The following is a 27,618-nucleotide window of genomic DNA, read 5'->3' on the forward strand; positions in this document are numbered from 1 at the left end:
CTTTATTGGGTATCTATGTCAATTTAAACGTGGGAGTGTCAGTCAGTGCCCCTAGTAGCCATGGCGACGAGTGTGGCACAATCTTTATGAGCCTGTTGGCGTCACGTAGCACGTGAACCTATTACTAACTGGCTGCTGACCAATAGTCCCCCGTATACCACCTAAAGGCACCTAGGCACAAAGTATTCCAGTACGAGAACCTCGTTAATGAATAAGGGAAACAAGTGTATACTTAATGGCTCGTTTTTCGTGTTTTTACACAGTATTATTGAGATCTAACAGACAATAATGCCAAGGAAGGTATAGGGGAATGTTTGCCAGCGTCAATGTGAGCCCACCCATTGCGTTATACGTAGATCGCAGGTTTGGATCCTGCCCACGGCAAGTTATCTTTTCACCCACTTTTTTTTTCTTCTTATTTACGTTACAATTGGCCTAATAACTTCCCCTATACCTTCCTTGGCATGATTGTCTGTTAGATCATATATATATATATATATATATATATATATATATCTATATAAATATATATATATATATACATACATATATATATATATATATATATATATATATATATATATATATATATATATATATATATATATATATATATATATATATATATATAGGGAAAGAAGTGTATACCTAAGGGCACGTTTTCCGTGTTTTGACACAATATTAATGAGATCTAACAGACAGTAATGCCAAGGAATGTACAGGGGAAGTTATTAGAACCAATAGAATGTAAATAAAAAGAAAGAAAGAAAAGTGGATGAAAAAATAACCAGCCTTGAGCAGGAATCGAACCTACGACCTTCGAATAACGCGTTCGAGGCTAATATATATATATATATATATATATATATATATAATGAGATATAACAGACAGTAATGCCAAGGAATGTACAGGGGAAGTTATTAACATTAATGGAATGTAAATAAGAAGAAAGAAAAGTGGATGAAAAAATTACCAACTGTAAGCAGGAATCGAACCTACGACCTTCGAATTACGCGTTCGATGCTCTAACCACTGAGCTATTACAGCGGCACTCCCTCCATCCACTTTTTGGGTTTATCTGTGAATTTAGAAGTAGGAGCGACAGTCAGCGCCATCTATAAATTCACAGAGAACTTCTAAATTCACAGATAAACCCAAAAAGTGGATGGAGGGAGTGCCGCTGTAATAGCTCAGTGGTTAGAGCATCGAACGCGTAATTCGAAGGTCGTAGGTTCGATTCCTGCTTACAGTTGGTAATTTTTTCATCCACTTTTCTTTCTTCTTATTTACATTCCATTAATGTTAATAACTTCCCCTGTACATTCCTTGGCATTACTGTCTGTTATATCTCATTATTATTGTGTTAAAAACACGGAAAAACGAGCCCTTACGTATACACTTCTTTCCCTTATATATATATATATATATATATATATATTGTTACTTTAAACGTGATTTGGTTGGGTATGAGCCTCTGGGTAGTGTGGCACATGATGGTTAGAAAAGGGGGCATTCGGCTAGCGAGAAAACCCTGCGGTGCGTGACACCTTCGAGTCTCCCGGAACGTCAAAGCGGTGTAAACCCTTTCGTAAACTTAACAGAGTGGCGGAGGTGCTTGGCACACCTTGTCAACATACCACGGAGCCACAACTCTTTGAGCTTCGCTGGAGATTTTGTCTTGCCGGTATGCCACCGACAACAAACGTCATGGCCGAGAGCAAAGGTCATTCTAAGCCGCGCAAAAGCCAAAATCGGTTGCGCCTCGTCATCACTAGATGGAATCCCACCCGTTCGCGGGAAGGGCATAAGAAGATGTGGATGCGTGGCTGACTCATTACAAAATGATGAGCCGGTAACGTGCTGAGATCCCACCGACGAACTGGGAAACGTCACGCTGTTTCTCACACAAACCACCCTTAAGTGGTATGAAAACCACGAAGATTTTTAGCAACGTGTTATCATTTCGATGAACAACTCTAGAGGTGCCTCGGCGACTCTGATTCGAATAAAAAAAGTGTGTAGTGCACATTGGCTTAAAGAGCTCACACTGCTGGAGAGACGCATACCACCTATATAAAGGAAATTATATGCTTTGCAGGATCATAAACGCGCAGAAGTGTGAAGAGGACATGCTCGTGCACCTTCTGAAGGGCAGAACAGAAGACGTCTACAATTTTTCGGTGGGTGGGGAAGACCTCACCTCAGTCTCTGCCGTCCAACACCACTGCCGTACTTTAGTGAAGCTGACGACCCATCGTATTGCCCCGAAACTTGGCAGGCTGGCAAGTGTAACAATGTTCGCCAGCGTCAATGTGAGCCTACCCACTGGTCTTGCTGCTACTATGCGGGCAATAGTGCGCGAAGAGCTGCAGGGAGAAGACATACTGTTCTACGACACCATCTATCATCCGCCTACCTACTCATCTGACTACCCGGCACCGTTCGCTCGTCTGACACCATCTGTATGTGTGACGAACGTCAGCGAATCTAGAACTTCGTAGCCACGTCGAGAATTATTCACGTCTTACCAGCGCTATGACCAACGCCTTCGCTCCGGCCCCATCCCACAGAGGCAGGCTGTTTCTGTTCAGCAAGCTCCTCCATTCCATTCAGTTAGGTGACCCTTCACAGTAGAGTGCTCTCAGCAGTCGTTCGGCGAATGACATCTACCATCTGCTACAACTCTGGCGTCGAAGGCCACATGGCCAGGTATTGCAAGTACCGGCAGCTGCCGATGTACGACTGGCCACCGGGACCCCACCCGTCTGTCTTTGCACGAGCACCAATGTTCTCTGGAAGCGCATCTCGCGAGATAACAAAGCCACTGCGAAACCGTTCTACCGCTTCTGACCGCAGTCTGACACCCCCGCCAGCCCCTCAATCCAATTGGTCACCGTGACCTTGGCGTCGCTACCTTTCGCTTCTTCCGGAAAACTAGTCGGCGCGACGGTTGGAGGTGAGGTCGCTGACAGCCTTCGATTTTCACTGAAATACCTCATTTAATTTGCCGGTTGAAAAACAAAGCTCATGTGCTAATCGACAGTGTCTCAACAATGGCTTCAGTGGATACAGGTGCAACCACATCAGTGATGAGTCTAGCATTCAAACGCCTCCAGGTACGAAAATTTATGGTCCACTGGGACCGTGCTAATACGTGTTTTAGAGTGAGCAGAAGGGTTTCACAACCTTCTGGTATCAGTACAGTGTGTGTTAGTTTGGGTGCTAAAAATTCATTTCGGATTTTGCTGTTCTGTTTCATTCTACGAGTGATGGTAGTCTGACCCTCGATTTGTTGAAGCTTTGTGGTGCCAAGGGCGATTACCGCACAGGAAAGAGAACAGTATGCTCATATATTCCAGTAGAACTCACGGAAAACCTACCCTGTTGGAAAGCACCCTTTCCGTGTCCATGGACACAACTGTACCACTCTTTTCTGCCAAGTGTGTTCCTGTCGTCAGTTTTGTTGCAACCGAGACAACATTGAATACCACGGCAGAGCTCATTCACCTCAGCCGCATAAAAAAATGTTCTAGTATCCTACTGTACATTGTCGGTTGTGCAAGGTCATATTGATTTGTGCGTAATCAACTGCTGCAATGAAGTTTACACCTTCAAATCTACCGGTATGTCAAAGCGAAAGAAACCCTTTGGTGAGCGTTATATATATATATAAAGAAAAGTGTATACCTAAGGGCTCGTTTTTCTGTGTTTTAACACAATATTATTGAGATATAACAGACAGTAATGCCAAGGAATGTACAGGGGAAGTTATTAGAACCAATGGAATGTAAATAAGAAGAAAGAAAAGTGGAGGAAAAAATAACCAGCCGTGAGCAGGAATCGAACCGGCGACCTTCGAGTAACGCGTTCGATGCTCTGACCACTGAGCTATGACAGCGGCCTTCCCTCCATCCACTTTTTTGGGTTTATATGTGAATTTAGAAGTAGGAGTGACAGTCAGCGCCATCTATAAGCCAAACGGCGATTGTGAAATTACTCTTATGCGCATGTTTTGGCGTCACGTAGCACATGAACTTATTATGAGTGGGCAGCTGAATAATTGTCCCTCTTATAAAACCTAAACACACCAAGCCTGCCAGTACGAGACCCTCATTCAATGAAATAAAGGAAAGAAGTGTATACCTAAGGGCTCATTTTGCCGTGTTTTAACACAACACTAATGAGATATAACAGACAGTAATGCCAAGGAATGTACAGGGGAAGTTATTAGAACCAATGGAATGTAAATAAGAAGAAAGAAAAGTGGATGAAAAAATAACCAGCCGTGAGCAGGAATCGAACCTGCGACCTTCGAGTAACGCGTTCGATGCTCTGACCACTGAGCTATGACAGCGGCCTTCCCTCCATCCACTTTTTTGGGTTTATATGTGAATTTAGAAGTAGGAGTGACAGTCAGCGCCATCTATAAGCCAAACGGCGATTGTGAAAACACTCTTATGCGCATGTTTTGGCGTCACGTAGCACGTGAACTTATTATGAGTGGGCAGCTGAATAATTGTCCCTCTTATACAACCTAAACACACCAAGTCTGCCAGTACGAGACCCTCGTTCAATGAAATAAAGGAAAGAAGTGTATACCTAAGGGCTCATTTTTCCGTGTTTTAACACAATACTAATGAGATATAACAGACAGTAATGCCAAGGAATGTACAGGGGAAGTTATTAGAACCAATGGAATGTAAATAAGAAGAAAGAAAAGTGGATGAAAAAATAACCAGCCGTGAGCGGGAATCGAACCTACGACCGTCGAATAACGCGTTCGAGCATCGAACGCGTTATATATATATATATATATATAGAGAGAGAGAGAGAGAGAGAGAGGGAGAGAGAAATAGAAGGAAGACAAGGTAGATAATAGAACAGCTTGCCCGACGGACGGGTGTTATCTCTCTGTCTCATTGCATCACAATTGCACATTCAGACACTTAAACCTCATGTTTGAAGTACCACTACGTGTCTTCGCTGGTGGTCTGCAGCGCGGGTCTTTTCTCCATTCAGTAACGCCGTTCATGCTTCCTTTGTTGTAGACTTCACGACACGACCCCCGCTGCACCTACACACTGAATCTTCTGTGGGCAGCGTCGGTGGTTTTAAGGTACCACGAAAATATGATTGTCAGACCTTCCTCCGTCTGACCTTTCTCCGTCGGACTTTCCTCTGTGTCTTTTGAGAACGTGAAAGCGCTCATTTCTGTTGTGCCGCACAAACTGCAAGCTCCCAAACCCTAACACACCACGTTCGTCAGCGACATGATGAACGATCGAGCCATGCCTTCCAGAGAATGCCCGCAAAATGAGTCGACACCAATCAGAGCCATATGCCCAGATGCCTCAGGAATTGGTGTGAGCTCAGTCGCTCATACCCAGAATAATATCTCCTTAGCAAAAACCAGGAGATCTAACAAGATGGAACTTCTCGACCGAAACGTATCACGGCTGACCAACTCTCCTGCTAGGGAGACTGCCGGAACACGTCGTCTGCATGCGAGACTCTGACAGGGACCATCAGATTGACTACCTCAGGGAGCAGTGCACCTAGAAGTCTCCCAGATCATTGCTCCCGTCACATTTAATCTCGAGGGACAGACAGCTTAATGACACACAGGCTTCGCAAGACACCCGGCTGCCGCTCGACCCGCCGTATGAAGTACACCTGATGCAACAGTGTGCCACTCACAAGTGTTACTCATGTCTTGTTTTTAGAACTACGACAGCTAAACCATAAGCATTTTTGGGAAAAACTTGTGACCATTACGAAGCAGTCAGTGTCGCCCACCAAAACCATTTCCAATGAGTTTTGAGAACAACTCGCGTTTTAAAAAAAACTGAATAAGCGACAGAGCACATTCCTCCTGCCGGAAAACACTCTGGCAGATCCTAAGCAGCGTCGAAGCGTGACCAAGGTTATAGATTACCGCAACACATGCTGTCAAAGTGTTCCCACGGAGTCTATCGACAAAGGCTTACGTCAGACCTCACGTCCAGCAACGTGGGGATGTCGCGGCTGTAAACAGTGCTAAAAGGTGCAAATCTGCTGGTATGGTGAAAAGCCCTGTCAGACAAATGTTTTGTATGGGAGGACCTCGTCGCGATTCTCGTGATCTAAGGCTAGATACATCGTAAGCCTATTAGCAATGGTTTCGTTGATTGGTCTGCGAGTGGTACGCTGTGGCTGATAAGTGTGTGGTACCACTCAGCTAGAAGTTATTGTCACGTGCGTGGTGAGAGGAAGATGACGACGTCACGGGATACGCGCATCTGCACAATTTTATGCAGAAAGCAATAACAATAAAAAAGAGGAACGCTCTGGCGCGCGCTGAATAAAAAGACCGACCTGCTTCTGCTTTCTAGACCTGTTAAACATAAGAGTTTTCTAAATTACTTGAAGGGGACCCTGGCGCTGTGATCATTCAGCGACCATGGAGATGATGGGTAGCGCACACATTGGCCTAGTCTTCGTACTTGTGAGCAACAAATCGTACTTGCAGCTTTGTTTATTGCTCAATACAGTTTTGATTTGAAGAAAAGAACGAACATTTTTGAACTTCGTGGCCCGATTCGAAATTCTAAGCCTAAAAGAAGAGGGTGGTGATTCGCGAACAAAAACATTTGCTAATTGTTGTCAAAAAAACAGCTCTAAGCCACACGAGCACACACGGAGTCAGGAGCAGACCAGAAGCACGAAATTTGACAAACGTGTGTAATACTCATCATTTCCACGCTCACTGAAGTGCCGTGCGTTGCAGCTCTCATAGACACTAGCACCAGAGTTCCGTCTAATTTACATTAGGAAACTCTATGCTGTTAAATACGACCACCGTCTTCATTTCGCGACCCTGGTGGAGGTGTTGAAGCCTGCAGCCTCATGCGCGAAAGTGTTGTTCGGGATCCTCCACCCATTCCAGAGCCTCAACATTTTCTTACGAATCCAGTAGATCGATTCAGCCGGTGCCTACTAGGCCCAAGTCTGGAACTCTAGACTCCGTCTTCTCTTGCCAACATGATGACTCCTACAACATCTTCGAATATTCTTTTTGCTCAAACGACTGTTCCTTATCAGGTGACTTTTGAGCCTCCTTTTGTTCAAGAAGTCTTCCGTGGAGAAGCGTATGAGAAAGTCGATGACTGGCTTGAACAGTTCGAACGGACCGCTGTGGTAAATCACTGGAGCGCGCAAGAGAAACTTGACAGAGCCTATTTCGCGATGTGAAATAGCGCTCGCACATGGTACGAGAACAGGGAGGCTACTTCCAAAGCTGGAATAATTTCCGCCAAAAGCTTGTCTAGACGTTCCTAAGCGCGGACCAGTGAGATCTCGCACAACAGCTGAATCAAGCCCACTTGCAAAAGCCGAACAAAACCGTCACCATGTCCGCTGAGGACATTACCGTCTGTTTTGCCGAACTGACCCTGACATGCCAGAGGTAAGGTGACTCCTGATGCGAGGAGTTACGGAACTGGTTTTTTCCGCCCTTGTACGCAGTCCACCAAGTCAGTCGAAGAATATACAAACAGGCGACTGTCATTGAGTGGGCACCGCAATAGCCTACTATGACGATGGGAACGAAGCCAGGGAGTGCTTCGCTTTGCAAAGGGACGACGTGACCATCACAGCCTCGCCATCTTTGTTAGTCTACATTTCATCTAATCTCTCACTCTCAAATAAACAGCCTATACTAGAGCTGATGCAGCGATTCCACGATTGTTTTCTGTTAACGTCGAAGGTCAAGCAAAACACCACTGACCCAGCACCGAATCGCTGTTGAAAAAAGATGAGACCGATCCAACAAAATCTATGCCGTGTGGTTCCGAAAGAAAGCAAGGCCACTCAAAGGCAAGTTCAGAAGATGCTCCAATATTACGCAATAGAGCCTTCAAAAAGTCCGTGGGCATCCCCCGTGGTATTGGTTAAAAAGAAAGGTGGCAGCTTCCGTTTCTGTGTATATTACCGCAAGTTAAAAAAATTCACAAAGAAAGACGTCTCTCCACTGCTACGCATTGACGACTCTCTTCACCATTTTTGGCTTGCACGCTATTTGTTATTAATGGACCTGCGAAGCGGCTGTTGGCAGATGGAGATCAACGAGAGCGATTGTGAGAAAATTGCCTTCGTAACACCCGACAGTCTTTATCAATTTAAGTTGCTTTCATTCCAGTTATTCACAGCATCAGGCACATTTTAGCAGTCGCTGATCTACCAGGACTGAAGTGGCATACATGCTTGGTCTAGATAGACCAAGCATGGCTTAGCTACGTTCGAGGAGCACCCAATTCGCTGATTCGCAGTTGTAAAAGCTATACGTTCAAATGGCCTGATTTTAAAGGGACACTCACCAGGCACCATACCCAATTTTAGTTAGACCGTGGAGGTAGTTGGTTGTCTAACGAGGAACATTTTGCCACAGAAAAATTTGAATCAGTTCATTTCGAGCTGAGAAAACTTTTAGATGCGGAAGCATCTTATACTCGCGCCTTGTAGTGCGCCGTCCGCGCCGTCCGCGCCGTCCGCACCGCTTCTCGAACATTCGACAGCTGACGCGCGCGCATGCGCCGTCGCGCCGTCGCCCACTCTTCCACCATCTGTGCATCCCTTCCTCCTCTACACACCGCGCGCGCTTCACTCCTCCACCATCTGTGCACCCTTCCTCCTCTACACACCGCGTTCGACATCTACAATTCTCCTGATTCTCCAGTGGACGCGCATGTGGCGTCGCGCTTCGAGAACATTCAACAGCTGACAGTGCATGCGCCGTCGTGCTGTATATATACTCAAGGTCGGCGCTCGCTCGCTCAGTTGCCGCTCGTCGGTTGGTTTGTACGGCGCGTCGACGTCCAAGGTCGCGGTGAAATGAATTCCAACGAATCCACAAACACAATGATCGACGTCCCTTCGACCAGCGCCGCCCTTTCGCATACGTGTGTACGTGTTCACTCATTTAACACCCCCTCCTACAACCACGTTAACCAATTTAGCCATCGACCCAAGTAAGTCGCAATTTAACACCCCATTTCACAACCACGTTAACCAATTTAGCCATCGACCCAAGTAAGTCGCACTTTAACACCCCGTTAACCAATTATATGGTCCGCATCCTCCTCAGTGTTCCCCCGAGGGAAGCTGCGGGCAATTTTTTATGAAGCAGCTGCAAAAGAGGATGAGAGGAGGCGAGCTCGAAACCCTTTCTGCTCCTCCACATAGCCTTCGCAAGCCAAATCTCTGCCCTACCCTTTTTGACATCCAGTAAAGAGGTCACGTGCACGTGATGTGCCCGAACAAGCCCAACATTCGTGCATTCAAGCGGTGTTTTCTTTCTTTTTTTGTTTGTTTGCCAGTGTTGTTTCGAGGTGTACTGCCTGCTTCTTCGGGCGAGTCCCTCTCAAGCTTTCGCAGAGAGCGGACGTGCGTTCCTTGCTCTCGCGTGGAGAGACGCCTTGGACACAATGGGGAGCAGCAGCACACCCACTCACTCCGGCATCTGGAAGAAGCAGCGTTGAGCCCCTACTTCTGGATATCTTGAATCACCCCTTTTCACGACTGAAACCATCCCAGCACCCAATACAACCAGCCCCCGACCGCAGTACACGGAAGATTTTTGTGAGAGAGCTTTTCCCGATCCAGGTGACAGAGACGCTAACAATAACGACGAACTCACATTGCTCGCGCCGCCCGACGCTGGCTTGGCGGCTGTCACAACAGCTGCTCCTTACCGCGACGCCGGTGCCACCCAACTCCATCTGACTCGCCTACGTTGAGCTCTACATTGAGAAATCGCAGCCATGTTAACCATAGAAGTAGTCGCAGTCGAAGGTACTGAGATCACCCCTGAAGACGCCACCCTCGAAGCCAGATGGATCTCTAGCCACCGAAACAAGGAACACAAGCATGCATCGAACGCTCCGAATCACCCACTGGCCAAGGGAAGCGCGACCGATACCTCAATGCTGAACGGATCTGCCCAGTGTCTACTCGCAAACCTAGGCAACCGCGTCTGCCACATGATCACGTCAAAGTTATGATTCGCCCGAGGGACGGCCTCAATCTCTCCAAAGTGGGGGATGCACAACTGCGCGAAGCTATTCTACGTGAAGTGTATCTGCATGCAAGGTACTCAAAGAGGCCTTCAGTGCTCCCCGTCCAAATCGGAATTCGTGCGTATACACCCATCACCTAAGTGCACCACAAAAATCGCCCTCTCCTTTCACAGTGGACCCATACCCGAACGCGATGAGGTTAGAGTACTAGGGCTTTTTATACACAAAAATCGCAGAGCAGACACAACATTGGCCAAATTGCGTAAGGTGGGGGACCAGGTGGGCCGGATAGTCCACCGGGTTTCAAACAAGCACGGGAGGTTACGATGCAAAGATGCCTTGCGGCTGGCGCATGCATTCGTAACCAGCCGAGTGCTGTACTCGGCTCTATACCTTCACCTACACAAATCCGACGAGAATGCACTCGAAGTCATTCTCCACAAAATCTACAAGCGTGCCCTCGACCTTCCTGTCAGCAACTCTAACCAGCGCCTTTTGGGCTTGGGAATGGTGAACACCTTCAAGGAGCTGAGAGAGGCGCACTTGACAAACCAATATACTAGACTCTCTAAAACACCGTCGGGTGGCCGCCTCCTTGCCCGGCTACACACCAATCATTCAATACACACTGAAGAGCGCGTACGCATTCCAGAAGCTTGGGGATACTCCTTGCACGTGCGCCTTCTTCCGGCTTACATGAGCCGAGACGACTGCAGTGGCCGACGCCTCGCGTGGGCGGAAGCCTTGGCTCGACACTACGGCTGCAAATTCGGAGTATTCTACGTGGACGCCTCCGGCCCGCACCACAGTGGTTGGTACTAGGCTGTGGTCGTCCACCAAAACACCGTTGTAAACGGACTCACATTCCGTGCACATAACATTATGCACGCGGTGGAGATCGCCATTGCACTAGCCGCCGCAGATCAGGACTCGAGGGTCATCATCACCGACTCAAGGGGTGCCTGTCGCAATATTGAACAGGGATACATTGCTTGCTTATACCTTGCTTATAAAATTTTGCAGAACAGCAGCTACCTAGGTGTCCCGGCGCACCGAACGATCATATAGGCTCCGGCTCACACGGGCATCGATGGTAATGAGACGGCCGATGCCGCCGCCCGCGCTCACTCTCGTGGCACCATCCTCGTCCCCTACCGATCCGGAACTCGAACCCAATCCCGCCTACACCTTTAAGGAAGTCACACAACTTTATCAATCCGGCCATAACGTCTATCCGAAACCTTGTAAGGGCCTCATGAAGCCGGAGGAGCGAACCCTCCTTCACCTTTATACCAAAACTCTATTGTGCCCGGCAATAATAAAACACTTTGACCCTGCTTGCACGGGGAAGTTCCCGCATTGTGAGGAAAATTTCTCTGACATTTTCCACATGGTGTGGGCATACCGAAAAACCTTGAACCTTACCCCACTACCCAACCCTTCGCGGGAGGACTGGGAGGCAGCCCTGCTCGGCTGCTCTGACCTGACGGCCCAACGGGCCTTGGTCGAGCGTGACCGGGCCGCGGCCAACGCCAATGGGCTCCCGTAAGAGGGAGCCCACCTAGTGTTTGTACGGGGCGGCCCCGTAAGGACCGTTCCCACCCTCCCGGTAATTAACAACTGTAAATAAATATTTTTCAGCAGTACTCAAAGAGGACAGTTACTGCGCATGCGTTGAAACTAATCTCATCGTAGCAAGCACACCTCATCTATTAAAAGCAGAATCCTGCAGTCGTGTCTCTAAACTACAAGTGTAAAATGAAACCTATGACGTTCGAGCCTACGTTACTTCCCCTGAGAACACAGCAAATGGAGTGATCCCCGATTTTCTCCCCTATGACTCTCCTTAAGACATCTTAGCAAGCCTTGTTGACGACCGCAATCCCACGATACTACAAGATCGCTGAATGGGAAATACAAACACGGTACCCATTGTATAGAGCCGAATACAAACTTTACCAACATATGAAGCGCACAGAAATCTGCGACAAATGCGGGGCAGTCGGCCACCGTTCAGATGTCTCCCCAAACCAAATGCCGTAACCTGCACGCTGTGTGGCACAGCCAACCCTGCTACTGCTCATCTATGCACCCTTAAGTGTCTTTGTGCCACCAAGCTCACCAGAAAAGTGCCGAAACCTGTCCTCAACGCTTCTCATTTATTGTCGCCAAGAAAAAGCGAAGCTCCAACAACTATAGTACCTCTCAACAATGATTTCTACGCAAGATGCTCATCCGGAACGCCAGGAGGTGAAGCCTAGCGACACCCGCTCCCGCAGCCTCAGTCCAACCTCGAAGCGTCGTGGCTCACGCAGCCAATCACAGCAGCGGCGCAAGAATCAGCCCCAGGAGCTCCTATTAGGATCTGCAGTGCCCGAGGCTTCGCATGGTCACCCCCTTCAGCAGTGGCACCCGGTCTCACTCTCGCCACCCCTACAGTAAGATGGGTTAGCATTGCCTCCCCACCTGCTCCTATTCATATAACAGCGTCTACAACTACACACACTCCCACACCTAATAAGGAAAATGTTAAGTACTATCACACTGGAGCTGCGTACACTCCGTACGTTATTAAAAAAACTTCACGTTGAAAATGTTGCTCTTCGGAAACAACTTGCCCAGCAACCTCCGTCCTCTTCTTTGCTTCACTCTGCTAACCTCCACGCCAATAGCGCCTCAACCCCCACCCCCCTAAACGAAAGGCTCCAGACACAGAAGAACCAGCCACACTAATGTCGCAACCACTTACCGCCTCAACATCTATTTTGCCTGTAGAATCTGGACCGCAGCAGCAACTACACGAGACGATTCAAACTATACTTGAACGGCAGTTACCAATAATGCTTGAACAAACCATCCCGCAAACGCTAAAGCAATCCCTGGAATCAATCCCCACAGCAAAGTTAGAGCACCACCTCACCCTAAGGCTCGACAAAAAGCTGCAAGCCCGAGCGACGATTATCAAGAACAGCCTTGAAGCCGCTTGTGCAAGAAACGCCGGTGCCCCGACCCACTGGTAGTGCGTCTACCTCTGCTCCCTCACCGTTGCCGATGAAGCAACGCAAGTGGCGTTCACGCCAGACGCTTCATCTCTCTCGAGATGACTACATCTTGTTCATAAAACTATGTGTTTCCATCGAGTGGTGCACATGTGTCCCGGCTGATCGCGCTGGCGACGCAATGCGGAGCTACGTGCGTGACCGGACAACCACACTAGTTCAAGTGCGGCCAATTTGGGAGCAAAACATCTTGGTCTGCAGTACTACCATGCTGGCAATGGCTGAGAAACTCTTCGGTGACTTCAGTGGTAAGTGGAGGATCGACAGCTGCCTTTTCGAGGCCACGCCAAGGCGTCAGGGGATACATGCAGGGGTGTCATCACCATTAATCCTGCTAAAACCACGGAATAAATAAAATCGGAACTGTATTGGCCACGGGGAACCATCCTCGATGTCCGAGAACTTGGAGACTCTGCAGTGGTGGTGGTGACGTTTGAGGGCACGAATTTGCCCCGCTTCCTTTTCTACCACTGCGTGGCCACGTTTATCCACCGTTACAAGAAAACCATTCCGGCCTGCACTAGGCACAGTATTATCGGCCATTGGCCGCCAGTGTGCCCTCACCCCACTCCTACACAATGTAGCAAGTGCGGCACCTCTGCCCCCGAAGGCCTCAATGAACATGATTGCCAACCCAATTGACTTCCCTGCCTGGGCGCCCACGAGAATGGGACCAGTGGCTGTGCTGCAAAATACCGGAAACCCAAGTCGCCCTCAACATCGCATTGAGGACCCACCTCATCCGCGTCACAACAGAACAACGGCACCCGCCTGAAGCAAACTGCTCCTTCAGAACCGGCCAACACTCGAGCATTCCTAACGCTCTTGGAACCGGCGGCGTCACCTCAGATGGGCAGTTGGGCAGGGGTTGCTGCTTCCAAGCCTCTTTGTCCCCCCCCCATTTCTCTTTTACCCGAACGTGTGACCCTTCGACAGCAAGCTGTGCAGCTTCAAAGGCAAAAGTAATTTCTAACAAAACAGCTCGCAGTGTTAAATAAGCAACTTGCTCCCCAATAACAAGGCTCTGCAAGGAACCTCGGTACTGTCGCCCCTATCCAGGTGGCTACGCCGGCGAACTTCAAGCCTAGCCCTCACGTTACGCGCACTTCGAATAGCCCTCCGGCTGCAGTAGCCGATGAATCTACTCCGGAAGCTCCGGTAGATACTGCAGCACCTCAGGATCCCTTGCCGACTCACCCGATTCATCTCAGTGAAGAACGCGTTATTCGCATGGAGGATCGCCTTACGCGCGTCGAAGCAATGATCAGTCACCTCATTGATAACTTTTCTCTCCAACCAACGCCTCCTAGAAAAATTATGCGTGGAACATGAGTCACGAGCGTGCCGCGCTACCTTCGGATTCTACCCCCCCCCCCGGTACGGGGGTGAACGCTAGTGGTGGTCAACCCTGCCCCGGCGAACACAACAATGCTCTCACAGTTGCCTCCGAGCAGCTTTGATGTCACGTGACAGAGCGGTACGGTAATGTCACGTCAGAAAGCGGTACTGAGGTGAGTGGTCGCACGCGGCGGACGGGTGCAACACGGGTTAGGAGGCATGGCCTTCAAGATTTTGTTTTGGCAGCAAGCTCTCAATTGAAGAGAGAGCCACGTTCCAGGCATAATTTTTCTAGGAGGCGTTGGTCCAACGCATAGTAGTAGAGGTCACTCAGGTGATTCAAGCCCAGTAAATCGCTTAGTTTCAACCCAGAGAATCGCAGTCACGCTCCTTTTCGGTTTGCAGTACGGGTTCAGCTCTCCGACGTTGTCGTACAGTGGCTATCACTACGTCGCCGTCAGACAATCCGGCATTCGTACCTCTTCCTGCCTTCAAGGCTCTGACGAAGACATAGAGGATATTGAGGAAACCTAGGATATTCACGATGGCTACAAACCATACAAATCTTTCAAGTTTGTTTTCAAAACTCGAGATCATACAGTTGAACTCAAGAGGGTGTAGGAACAGGCGAAAGCGCTCAAACCTTTCCTTCTTCCTCTACTCACTTGGCTCTCAGCCGGCCGTGTTGACACTTAATCTGGCGCGACACCAACTCTCTCTGGATATTGCTCCTCCGTGGGAGGCACCACTGCATGCATTCTTGTGCATTAGCTTTACATGGTAGTACAGTTCGACCTCGATCTGGTTCTCTCACGACTTTTGTATGATTTCAATGCTGTATCAACAAAGAGGCCAACCATTATTTCACAAACTAAACGTGTATTGTCCCCCTCTTCTTTCGAGGGCCTCCTTTACGAATCTGTTCAATAGGGAGCTGCACACAGCAGACAGTCAACCCCTGATGATTGTCGGGGACTTCAACACCCCCGGCCCCCACTGGGGTGATCACTGTGAGAACGTCAGGGGAAGAAAACTCAAAGAGGTCATCTCATCGCTTAGCCTCACGCTGTTTACCTACCCAGCACAGCCCACACGTTTCGGCGATTCGGTCAGACGCGACACATGCCCAGATCTCTCCCTGACTCGTAAGATTTGCGATACTACATGGGAAAACTTGGGCGAGACTTTGGGAAGTGAACACTTTTTGCTTCGCGTTTCCTTCACACCATGGTAGAAAATGCGCCATTACTGGGGCCTGGCCCGTCTCACAGACATGACTAAAAGATAATAGTCATTTCCTATAATCTCCAACTCAGGCGAATACGTGGCGTGGGCCTCCTACGTCCTTCATATACAGCGGGCAAACACTCGCACCCTCAAAACCTCTAATGTGACTCCTGCAATCGACCCACACCTCTTACATCTCGGAACGCTTGCCGCGGGCTTATAAAGCGTTTAAAACGTAACAAGCTCGATCGAAAACTTCGCGCTCGCATTGAGGCGCTCACTGCAGAGGCTGCGGCATACTATGCACAGCTTGCCAATTCAAATTGTACTGACAACTGCACAAATGTGGCGAACGAAATGAGCTCTAAGGGCATTTGGCGGCTATTTCATAGCCTTCTTGATCCCTCCAGCACTCGGGCAGAAACAACGCCAGCTCCGCCGTGCTCTTCATGCCTATCAGGGCACTACAGATCTACTCATGCGAGAATTGTTTGATTGATACATCTGTCATAGAACTGACCACATAGGCCCAGAATATACGTATTCCGGCACCCCTAACGCCAAGTTCCATGCGCCATACACGCTTTCAAATTTATGGGCTGCACTGGCGAAAATGCGACAGGCCACGACCCCTGGGCGGGTTGGCATCACAGTGTCGCTTCTGGCTAACCTTCCCGGCGGGGCAGACCACTCGCTACTCCACCTGATAAACTCGATATGAGATGGCTCCCCGCTCCCGTTAGAATGGACGACATCACTCGTCACATTCACACCCGAATCGAGCAAACCGGCCATGAACGAGACACTGAGACCAATCTCACTAACCTCCTGCGCCGGAAAGCTCAAGAAACCCTGGTCCGCGAACGCATTTATGTTCACCTTGCGGCCAAGGGGACCTTTGCTGACACAATGTTTGGCTTTCGCCCACATCTGTCGGTGCAAGACATCCTGCTCCATCTTCAACGCGACATCATAGAACCGGCTACTATGTGCTGTAACGATAAAGCTGTGCTCGCACTTCATCTTAAAGGAGCATTTCAAAACCTCTAACACAGTAGTAGTTTTTCTAGCCTCTCCACCTCAAACTGCGGCCAGAAAACTTTCAATTACATTCGAGCCTTTCTATCTCATCGCGCCGCTTTCATCTGCCTTGAATCTATCGAAAATAACCCGTACCTATTAGGCACAAGAGGTACACCCCAACGTGCAGTTCTCTCACGCTACTCTTTAACCTTGCCACGAAGAACCTTCCCTCCCTCCTGCGCGAGGTCGAGGGAATACACCACGTGCTATACGCCGACAATAATACAATTTGGACCAACACTGGCTCCCCAGCCCAAATCGAAGAGCGCCTACAAATGGCTGCCCTTCTGGTGAACGCCTACGCTGCTTCGTGTGGCCTAGAGGGCTCTCCAGCTAAATCGGCTATTCTCTCGGTATCCGACTTACCTCCAGCCCAGGTTTTGCTTCCGTCTGGTCCCGTTCCATCACTCCAGAAAATTCAAGTTATTGGCCTCCACATCACTTCATCTTTGTATCCGAAGGACACAATAGTAAGCCTCCGACGCACCGGTGAACACGAGAGCGGTATGATACGGCGGGTATCTACCAAGTGCGGCGGCCTCCGTGGAACCCAGTCCTTTCGGTTGGCCTATGCGTTTGTGACGAGTCGTGTCCTGTACGCCTCACCTTACTTTCGCCTGCATCGTCACCATGAGCACCAGCTGGACGTCCTCCTTCGTTCAGTATACAAACGTGCACTCAAGCTTCCCACCTTCCCATTGCCACCTTCAACAGTCGATTCGCGGCACTGGGGGTACATAACTCTTTTGCAGAGCTGCGGGAATCTCATCGCGTTAGCGAAATTAATCGTCTGCCCCAGACGCCCTCAGGGCGACGTCTACTACACAGGCTCGGCAACAATGCGATCTCCGATCAAGACACTCCGACGCTGTTATGCCTGCGAGTCCGCAGCGAATGCCCATGCCTCGGAAAAAAGAAATCTGTGTCAAGGCCAGCACGCAAGCCCGCCTGACGCAATGAACAACTCAACGGCGTCATCGCGCGACGGCGCCTTTCTGCCACGCACGTGCAGTGAGTCACCTCAGCCAGCGAGCCGGCGCCTTCCTGTCTGGCGAGTCTGACGCAATGCGTGGCGACGTCACTCGTCCTTGGGTGCAGCCACGTGCAGCGCAGCGGCTCCAGATTCGATGAGAATACGCAGCCCAGTGGAGACCCCATTGGAAGATTGTGACCTCACGACCAGCGGCGCTTCTGGTTGGACATTTGGTTACTCAAAGAATCCACCCGGTGCATATAAAAGAAGCCCTGCGGCGTGTCGCGAGCAGCAGAGCTGTGTGTTAGGAGTAGACATGTGTGTCAGAGAAGAGAGCTATGTGTTAGAGAGGAGAGTTCGGCTCTTCGAGTCTCCGTCGGCCCCAGTGCCGAATTTGTAACGCCTCTGTAAATATGCTGTACATAAACCTTGTTTAAGTCACCGTCGTCTCGTCCGCTCGTCTATCAGCTCTATGCAGAAGCAGTCGCGAGCTGAGAAACTTACGCTACCAAACGGCTGGTGACCTTCCCGGCGGAGTTCGAAGCAGTGGCGCCTTCGGGACCGTGTTGGCGTCGCCGTCTTTCGAAACAGTGGTTGCAGCGGTGAGATTCGTGGCGCCCTTCGTAACGTCGTCGGAGGCGCGCGTCGTAACAGTGGTTGGCAGCAGCGGGATCGGCCGGCGTCAGCGACATCGTTGCGGTGAGTGCCTGATGTTTTCCTCTCAGTTCACCAGACTACTCTAGCTCAGGGTGTAGTAGTTTAGAGAAGGGCTGTGTGAAGCATTGAAGTGAGCTTTGATCGTTTCAAGCAAAGTCGAAGTGCTTTGAAGCCTAAGTTAATGCGGAGAGGGTAAACACGGGAGTGTTAAAAATTGCTTGCGCGTCTTGCTGGTTGACTTATAGTGGGTACGGCAAGTGAATTGTTAACAGGGGCAAACAGCAAGAGGCTAGTGTGAACGATGGAGAACCTTAAAGTGAAGGAACTCGTCGAAATTTGTGAGGAACTCGGCATTTCTTTGGGCCGTGTGAAACGAAAGCAGGCGATCCTTGAGATCTTGAAGGATGAAGAAGTGTCAGCTGAGGAAGTCGATGGGGCCTGGGTGGATATCAAAGCACGCCGCGAGGAGGCCGAAAGGCGAGAAGCTCGCGAACGTGAAGAAGCTGAAAGGCGAGAAGCTCGCGAAGGTGACGAAGCTGAAAGGCGAGAACGCCGTGAGGAGGCCGAGAGAGAGGAGCGCCTTGAGTTGAAACAAATAGAATTGGCAATCCTACAGTGTTCGCAGGCGCCTAGCGTAGCTTCTCCGACGATTAAGGTCAGCGGTTATAGAATTCGGGACCAACTGCCATCGTTCGTAGTAGGCGAAGACATGGCTAAGTATCTCGTCAAGTTTGAACACGTCTGTGAGCGAAATGCTTTGAAGCGGTCTCTTTGGGCGTAGAAACTGTTAGCTCTTCTTCCCGGCTAAGTGTCCGACGCGATAACTTGCTTGTCGAGGAAACCATTTGAAAGCTATGATGAGGTTAAGGAAGTGCTCTTGAGACGTTATAAGTTGTAACCCAAGGCTTTCAGGCAAAGGTTCCGGTATGCTAAAAAGGGGAATGAGTCACATGCTGACTTCGCGTTTCGTCTGAAAGCCGATTTATTGAATGGCTCAAGGGCGAAGGTGTTTATGACGACCGCGATAAAGTGGTAGAATGCATTGCATTGGAGCATTTCTACAGCTGCATCGAGGAGGATGTCAAGCTTTGGCTGCAGGACAAACTTGGTCAAGTACAGCGAAACAGGGCAGCAGAGTTAGCTGAGGAGTATAATACTCGCCGACAGTTTCATAGCAGGGCAGTGCTCGTTGAAAAGTATGAAAGTAAAAAAGGCTTTTCAAAGAAACCTGATCAATGGAAGCCGCGAATCTGCTACTACTGCAGAAAGAAAGGGCACATCGCGATAAACTGTTAGCAAAAGTTTGCTTTTGCAACAATCCGAGAATCGGAAAAGAACACGCGGTGTTAGAGCCGTATCTTCAAGAAATTAGGGCAAAGGAAAAAATGTGTCGAGCACTTCGAGACTCAGCGGCAACCATGGACGTTGTCTATCCTTCATTGCTGTCTTCGCATGACTTTACAAGAGAATGCGCGTGGATTAGGCAAGTCGCCGAGGAGCAGAGTGCTTGCTAACCAATCGCTACGGTTGTCATTGAAGGCCCGTTCGGTAAGCTTCGCACCGAAGCGGCTGTGTCTGCAGCGCTTCCCGATTGTTTTTCTTATCTCTTCTCTAACAACTCAGAGCAGCTTCTCAAAGAGCAGGGTAAATTGTTCTTCCCCAAGTTTGCGTACATGGCCCTCACGCGATCGCAAGCGTGGAAGCTTTCGCGGGAGCTTGATCTTGTTCAATGCGGTGAACTCTCAAGTGACCTTGTCGGCATGTCGACGGAACCTCAGAGAGGAAATTTTCCGCGTGAGTCATGTGAGCAGTCACTCGAGCGGCCCGTCGACGAAGCGACCGGCGCGGTTTCCGGAGCACGGGGAGACGACATGGTGCCATTGAATCAGAGCGAGAGGGCTGCAACGCTCTCGCCTGTAGCGGAAAGTTGGAGTAAGCTGTCGAGGGTTGATAGAGATACGCTCACTCGAGAGCAGCGTGAGGACCTCTCGATAAGCGCTAATGGAAAGCGTAAACTTGGGAAAAAAGGAAAAGAATGTTTCTTTTTTTGAAAAAGCACGGCTTTTGTATCGGAGCTACACAAATGCGCAAAGTCGCAAGTATGAGCAGCTCTTGGTGCCAGAAAAGTATCGTCGCCAACTATTAGAACTGGCGCATGAAAACGCATGGGCAGGGCATCTCGCCATAAAAAAGACCAAGGCTAGAGTTCCCCTTGAGTTTTTTTAGCCGAAATTCTGGAAAGATATCGAAGACTTTGTACGCTCATGCGACACTTGTCAGAGAGCGGGGAAATCCACGGACAAGTGGAAGGCACCCATGAAGCTTGTGCCAATTATCACAGAACCTTTTCGGCGCCTAGTGATTGATATCGTCGGGCCATTGCCAGAGTCAAGGCAAGGTTGTCGGTACATCCTGACGGCTCTCTGTGTGGCCACAAAATTTCCGGAAGCGATACCACTTACGGAGCTCAATTCTCCTCATGTCGTGGATGCACTGCTATCCAAACTTTCACGCGTCAGATTTCCTTCTGAAATCCAATGCGACAATGGTAGTGTCTTCACCAGCTGCCTTACCTCTGCCTTTATGAATAAATGTGGAATAAAAGTAGGGCACAGCTCGATCGATCACCCGCAATCTAATCCGGTAGAGCGTATGCATTCCGTTCTGAAACGGATGCTGAGAGCTCTCTGCTACGAGCAAAAATGCGACTGGGAAGCGTGTATTCCTCCCGCTATGATCGCTTTTAGATCAGCTCCTCATGAGAGCACTTGTTTTAGCCCTGCAGAGCTTGTGTATGGCAGGAGTTTGAGAACACCATTGTGAATGCTACGCGAGTCCTGGGAGGGATTAGATCAGGACCCTGATGCAGTTGCGTATGTTCTAGACCTCCTTCAGAGGCTTGTAAAAGCGAAAGATTTTGTGGAAAGCCGCATGAAGGCTGCACAAGTGTTGTCGAAGGGGTACTACGACAAATCGGCGAAGAAGCGCACATTTGAAGTCGGTAGTCAAGTAATGCTGCTGTCGCCGTCCAAAAAGAACAAGCTTGAGGTTCATTGGGAAGGGCCCGCCCAAGTAATATCGAAGATTTCTGATACCAATTATGAAGTTAAATAAAAAAGGCGGCCAAACAAAATTTACCACAGTAACTTGATGAAACCATACGTTCAACTTCAAGCGGTCGTAAATCGGCTAATGAATGCTTCAGAGGAAGAGGGAAAAGAAATTTTGAGTTCTAGTAATGTAATCGAAAGGGGATCGGAGGTAATCTTGGAGCAGTTGATCCTAGAGCCTAGGTTAAGTGAAGTCCAGAAGGAGGACCTGAGAAGGATTGTTTCCGAGTTTGGAGACGTGTTTTCGGACAACCCTGGAAACACGAGGGTGATCGAACACGATATCGAACTAAGCGGTGAGGAGTCAATCCGTAGCAAGCCGTATCGTTGTTCCCCTGTGCAACGTCAATTGTGAGGCGCTCTTGGTACCGCATGGGTATCGTCGTCTAAAAGTGGCCGGTTACTGAGATGGAGCATGATACTCCAATTGCACAACTTTTACGTTCGCTAAAAAAAAGGGGGAAACTAAATGCTAATGCAGGTGCATTGAGCCGGGCGTTTAGTTAGTACCTTCTCCACATTTCGGTTTTTCGCTGGCGATTCGGGGCAAAATTTTGTCCTCATTACGGCCTTAGCTGAGATCTCTCGTCAAGAATGAGCTCAAGGAGCCAACATTATGTTCTATTCTATTTCGTTACGTTGTTGTACGTGTAAAAAAATTGAGTTCTCATTTTAAGAGTCTTGTGTCTCACATGTGCCTCTTGATGTAGAGGGAACGAAATTCCGATAGACACGTAGCTAGGTATATGTTGTACTATACTTTGTCTGGTGTTCTGTCGGGTGACCGAGAGCACTTGCTTGTGTCGTGTGTTGTCTGTTGTCGAACCGTTCTTGACAAGTTGCAGAACCATCGACAAGTGCTGAAACCAAAGATCGTCTGAAGAGACGAGCGAGGCTGGTCGACAAGTTGTGGCGACAAGCATGTGGAGCTGGGATCTGTCCTCAAGAATGGGCTGTGTTCCTGGAACGGAGTCTGAAGCTGCACTCTCCCCATGGCACTGAAGGCGAACCTGGAGGGACCTGGCGAACGAGCGCGCCTGACATCCGAGCCACGTGTGAGCAGCTCGTCTTTCCGGCGCATTGTCTGGCGGCGGGGGTGCTGTTATGCCGGCGAGTCCGCAGCAAACGTTCATGCCTCGGAAAAAGAAAATCTGAGTCAAGGCCAGCACGCGAGTCCGCCTAACGCGATGAACAACTTAACGGTGTCATCACGCGACGGCGCCTTTCTGCCGTGCACGTGCAGTGAGTCACCTCAGCCAGAGAGCCGGCGCCTTCCTGTCTGGCGAATCTGACGCAATGCGTGGTGACGTCACTCGTCCTTGCGTGCAGCCACGTGCAGCGCAGTGGCTCCAGATTCGATGAGAAGACGCAGCCCAGCGGCGACCCCATTGGGGGATTCTGACCTCACGACCAGCGGCGCTTCTGGTTGGACATTTGGTTACTGAAAGAATCCACCCGGTGCATATAAAAGAAGCCCTGCGGCGCGTCGCGAGCAGCAGATCCATGTGTTAGGAGTAGATATGTGTGTCAGAGAAGAGAGCTATGTGTTAGAGAGGAGAGCTCGGCTCTTCGAGTCTCTGTCAGCCCCAGTGCCGAATTTGTAACGCCTCTGTAAATATGCTGTACATAAACCTTGTTCAACTCACCGTCGTCTCATCCGCTCATCTATCAGCTCTATGCAGAAGCAGTCGTGAGCTGAGAAACCTACGCTACCAAACGGCTGGTGAACGTCGCGGCGGAGTTCGAAGCAGTGGTGCCTTCAGGACCGTGTTGGTGTCGCCGTCTTTCGAAACACTGGTTGCAGTGGTGAGATTCCTGGCGCCCTTCGTAACGTCGTCGGAGGCGCGCGTCGCAACAACGCCCATACCGGAACTTTCGGGTCAACAACTATAGGTAGAACCACTACCCCGCATCATGAACCCCAAACTACATTCTGGCCACGGACTAGCACGTTCCGCAGCACTTTAGGCGCGACATTCCAACCACCCTGGCGTTTTTTACGTAGGCGTCTGGGGCCCCTCCCCCTCAGGTCACTACACGCCCGCCATGATCATGAGGGAAAACACGTCGATGGCCTCTCCTTTAGAGCCAATACTGTGATGAAAGCTGAGGGGGTTGCCATTGCTTTGGCCGCCTCGCATCCCACCTCACGCATCATCCAGACGGAGTCGCGCTCACTTTGTTTCCAATACCTTCAGGGCTCCATCGCCTAATTACCAGCTGATTTATTTCAGGCAGCCTCTTGGCGCTTTAACCTTCAACCCATTCGTATAGTATGGACCCCAGGACACTCAGTCCTGCCCGGCAACGAGGCGGTGAACGCCGCTACCCGTGTTTCTCTCATCCGGGCCATTGCCCCTCCATGTCTCGACTCGAAATCCGGCAATAGGAATCTGATACGCTTTCACGAAATTCTTTCCTATTACCAGACTTCGCGCCGCCTGTACCCGGACCCTGCAAGTGGTTTGGAGAAAGCGGACGAATGAATACTACGCCACATACCGACGAACACCTATCTCAGTCCGGCTGTCGCATGGTATCTTTGTCAGAAATCAGTGCACCTGCATGACCTCCCAGGTTCTGGCCAACACCTGCCACGTCGTCCAGAACTGCGGAAACGAAAGAAACAAAGTCATAAATCTTTCTTTTGGGAAATCTCTATCTGGTCGGCGTCGCCTCAGTGGTGTCATCTTCGACAAGCACCAAAATTGCTGCTGTGAAGGCATTAAAATAAGACAAATAGAGCTGCCTTGGAGGACATGTGAAAAACTGTCCGGTTCACATATATTCGCGTGGCATCAAAAGGTACCAATCAATTCAACGGCTTTTGCTCAAAGGACGCCAAAGCTTGGTGGAAGTTTAACAGAGCCCCCCTGTATAAGGCACAAATCGTTCGTAAATAACACCTTCCAGCAACTCTGCTTGAGCCTGTGAAGCCAAATTCTCTGGAACTAGCTCATCCGGAATTACTTTCTAAATGCTTCCAAGAGGAAATTGAGAACCATAACGAGTCGTTGATAGCGATATAGTGTGTGGGAACAAGCGTAACTATTTGGAAATTTCGCCTGGGCGCTTTACAGCTCAGGGCCTACGCATCACAGAAATGCGTCAACAGTACTGTGCTGACATGGCTGCATAGAAGGTGGAAATTAAGATCCGACAGGCAAGATGTTTCAAAACAAAAAGAAAACAAAAGAGATTAGTAATGATTGACTGGTGTCTAATGAAAGTTTTGTCGATTCTGTAAATTTGTCATACTTTTTAAAATTGCAGATTTTAAATTTCAAAGGCAATTATTTTCGAACTTTTTTTGGCCTTTCATGATTTATTCTCAACAATCAAGGTATTTACGATCATCAATTTTAGCTAGTATTAACGCATATGCTGAAGCAAAATTATTTTGCGTGAAGAAGTGATCTTCCATAACACGTCTAATAGCTATTATCGAGTTATAATTAGGTACCTGAAGTAAAAAAATTACGACAAATGAGCAGTTTATTTTTAGTGGTAAATCTGCTTCAGTTGGAAGAGGAATGGTTCATGATTACAATGAAAGCAAAATAAATAAAAAGTGCGTGAACTGCACCTAAAATACACAGCTTGCAGCTATAGGGCTGACCATGTTACTTTGTTCCTTTATTATATAACTTGATGGAATCTGTGGCTTTTGTTCGCAGCTTTCTTTAAGCGGTCAGGAAGAGTTGTTGAATGAAACGGTCGACTCCGAGAACCTAGGGGACCTTGTGGGAACCAGGCTTGCTTACGAAGCCTTCACCTCGTTGCCTGAAGAATACAAGCGGGTAACACCAGCTGGATTCAACATGTCATCGGAGCGACTGTTCTTCATCAACTTGTGTAACCAATGGTGTGCACGGAACAGCAAACCAACGCTACGACACGCACCACCCCGCTCTCGCTGTATAGTGCCCTTGAGAAATATGCCAGAGTTTTCCAGAGCGTTTGGCTGTGCGGCGAGAACACCGATGAACCCAGATAAAAAGTGCACCTTTTGGTAGTGCATGTCACATGGCTTTTGCGGTGTTTCGCCGTGTGTAAGACGTGCTAGCTTTTTCTCACTTTTTTCTCTATAAATCGCATTAAACAACGTTTTTCACGCACACCAAAAATGCTTCATGCTTGTTGAAGTTTATAATACAGTGAGTGACGTGATTTCGAAAAGAACTGCTTTTGGTAAGGACTTGTACCTTCCTATTCCGTCATCCATATGTTATAACAGGTGAGCGAGAGCTTCACAGTGCAAACCTTCGCAAGAACGGTCCATTTCGGCAAATACCACAAAATAAACATTTATGTGCAGATATATAATGCATATCGTTTTCTTGCGTTTTTGTTCGTTTGAACTGCGCATCGCCGCTGCGAAGCAGCCTTAAGCCTGGTTCACATGCAGAGCGATTTCGCTCCAAGAAAGTAGCGGCAGCTGGCTAGTAAGGCCAAGAAAGTTTTCTACAGCGACTACGGATCGCTCTAGCGAAATTCGCCAGAGTTGGAAAAATTCGCTCGCGGCAGAAGCGGCAGGGCGACCAGTGACGTCGTTTTACACGTGATGCCAGGGACCTAGTCGGGGAGTGAACGTGCGCGCTGTGGGGAGAATGAGGAGGATAATTTATTTTAAAAAATTTAAGCAAATGTGGTTCGGCCTCTAGACGTCCGGGAGCCCACTGGCCGACATCTCTAGGCAAACCTGGTGCACCAGCCACCACTGATCGTCCGAGCCAGTGACCCGAAGAGCGGCCTCCCACGAGGAAAGGCAAGGGTTAGGGACAGGGTCTACCGCCACGGGCTTTGGGCAGTTCCACAAGCAGTGAAAAAGATCAGCCCGGGGTGCCCCGCAGGTGGTGCAGTGTGGTTCGTGAAGATTGGGGCAAAATAGGTGTGCCAGATAGGGAGAAATTAATAAATTTGTCGGCAGCTGGCGCCAAACTGAACTCTGATTAAGAGTAAGAGAGAAGTTTGGGGCTGGTAAATCTTGAATGCTGTTTCAGTAATACCTAGTAATCTCATGGTAGGTGCGGATTCACTCTTGTGGTTTTCTCACGGGTTCGGGTGAGCAAGCCCCCAGGGTCCAGATGGAAAGACCTCGGACATGCGCATGAACGCGCACATTCCCGGGAATACACTCATGGCCAGGCATCCACGTGATAGTCACCAGATGGAGAACTGAAGGAATGTTGCTCAGTATGTGTGAGGCTGTCTTTGGTGCTATGCTTTGACGGAAGTATCGATAAGCGCTCTGGGAATCAGTGCAAATGTCTGTAGTGGTAGAAGCTGCGGCCGCTTGCACCACTGCTAGGGCTAATGCAACCCCCTCAGCCACGTTGGGGGTGCCTTTTTAATGGACGTGGAAGTGCTAATGCGCCCATCTTCTCTCATGGCAGCAGCCATGGCCATTCCTTCAAGTGGGCCTACCACTGCGTCGACATAGAGGACGTCTTCACAATTTTTGTACCGCCGTATGAAATAATCAGCGCGTGCCTTCCGTCGGCCCGGATGGCGTTGTGGATTCATGTTGCGCGGCAACGGTTTGAGTTGCATGTGTGCCGCGACTCTTACTGGAATAGGCGACCATGCTTCTTTGTTACGCATCGTGTCGCTTGATTTGAGCCCCAGGGTTCAGAGCATGTTCCACCCTGTAGGTGTCCGAGAAAGGCGCAGGAGCTGATTGCTTCTCTGTGCCTCTATTAATTCTTGCACCCTAATATACAGACCAGTATCTAGAAGAAGAGTAGTTTTGGTGCGCATCGGCAACTTGATTGTGGTTTCGAACGCCCGCCTGATTAGACTGCTAGCCCGTTCCATTTGCTTTTGAATGAGGTGGTGATACGGAAGATGATAAGTGAGGCGACTTATCACCAAAGCTTCAACAATTTGCATGGTGTTTTTTTCAGATAGACCATAATTGCGCGACGCAATCCGGTGGATTAGTCCTGAAATTTGCTTCACCTGCTTATAAAGAATGTTCAAGGTGTAGTTTGCGTCTAAATTTGATTGTATGTGTAGACCCAATAGACTAATTTTATGCACTCTTCGCACAGGCTGACCATGCACGTGCAGGTCAATGCTTGGGTCGTGCATGCGGGGTTTAGTTGTAAGTAACTCT

The 27,618-nt window shown here is 49.2% G+C and overlaps 1 protein-coding gene and 1 non-coding gene across 3 annotated transcripts in view; one reads left to right on the top strand and one right to left on the bottom strand.

The window, feature by feature from the left end:
- The window catches only part of LOC142803345 (endothelin-converting enzyme homolog), a 139,728-nt gene extending 114,119 nt beyond the window's left edge, over nucleotides 1-25,609 (top strand). For both annotated transcript variants that reach the window (XM_075888462.1, XM_075888463.1), the window contains one exon: nucleotides 25,178-25,609. In XM_075888462.1, the coding sequence (XP_075744577.1) occupies nucleotides 25,178-25,516 (339 nt within the window). In that variant the 3' untranslated portion in view covers nucleotides 25,517-25,609. The remainder of the gene's footprint in view (nucleotides 1-25,177) is intronic.
- On the bottom strand, nucleotides 976-1,048 carry TRNAT-CGU (transfer RNA threonine (anticodon CGU)). The gene has a single exon. It is a non-coding gene; the product is annotated as a tRNA-Thr (tRNA).
- Nucleotides 25,610-27,618: the final 2,009 nt, after the last annotated feature.

The sequence above is a fragment of the Rhipicephalus microplus genome, chromosome 3, assembly GCF_043290135.1.
Source record: "Rhipicephalus microplus isolate Deutch F79 chromosome 3, USDA_Rmic, whole genome shotgun sequence".
Classification (NCBI taxonomy): Eukaryota; Metazoa; Arthropoda; class Arachnida; order Ixodida; family Ixodidae; genus Rhipicephalus; species Rhipicephalus microplus.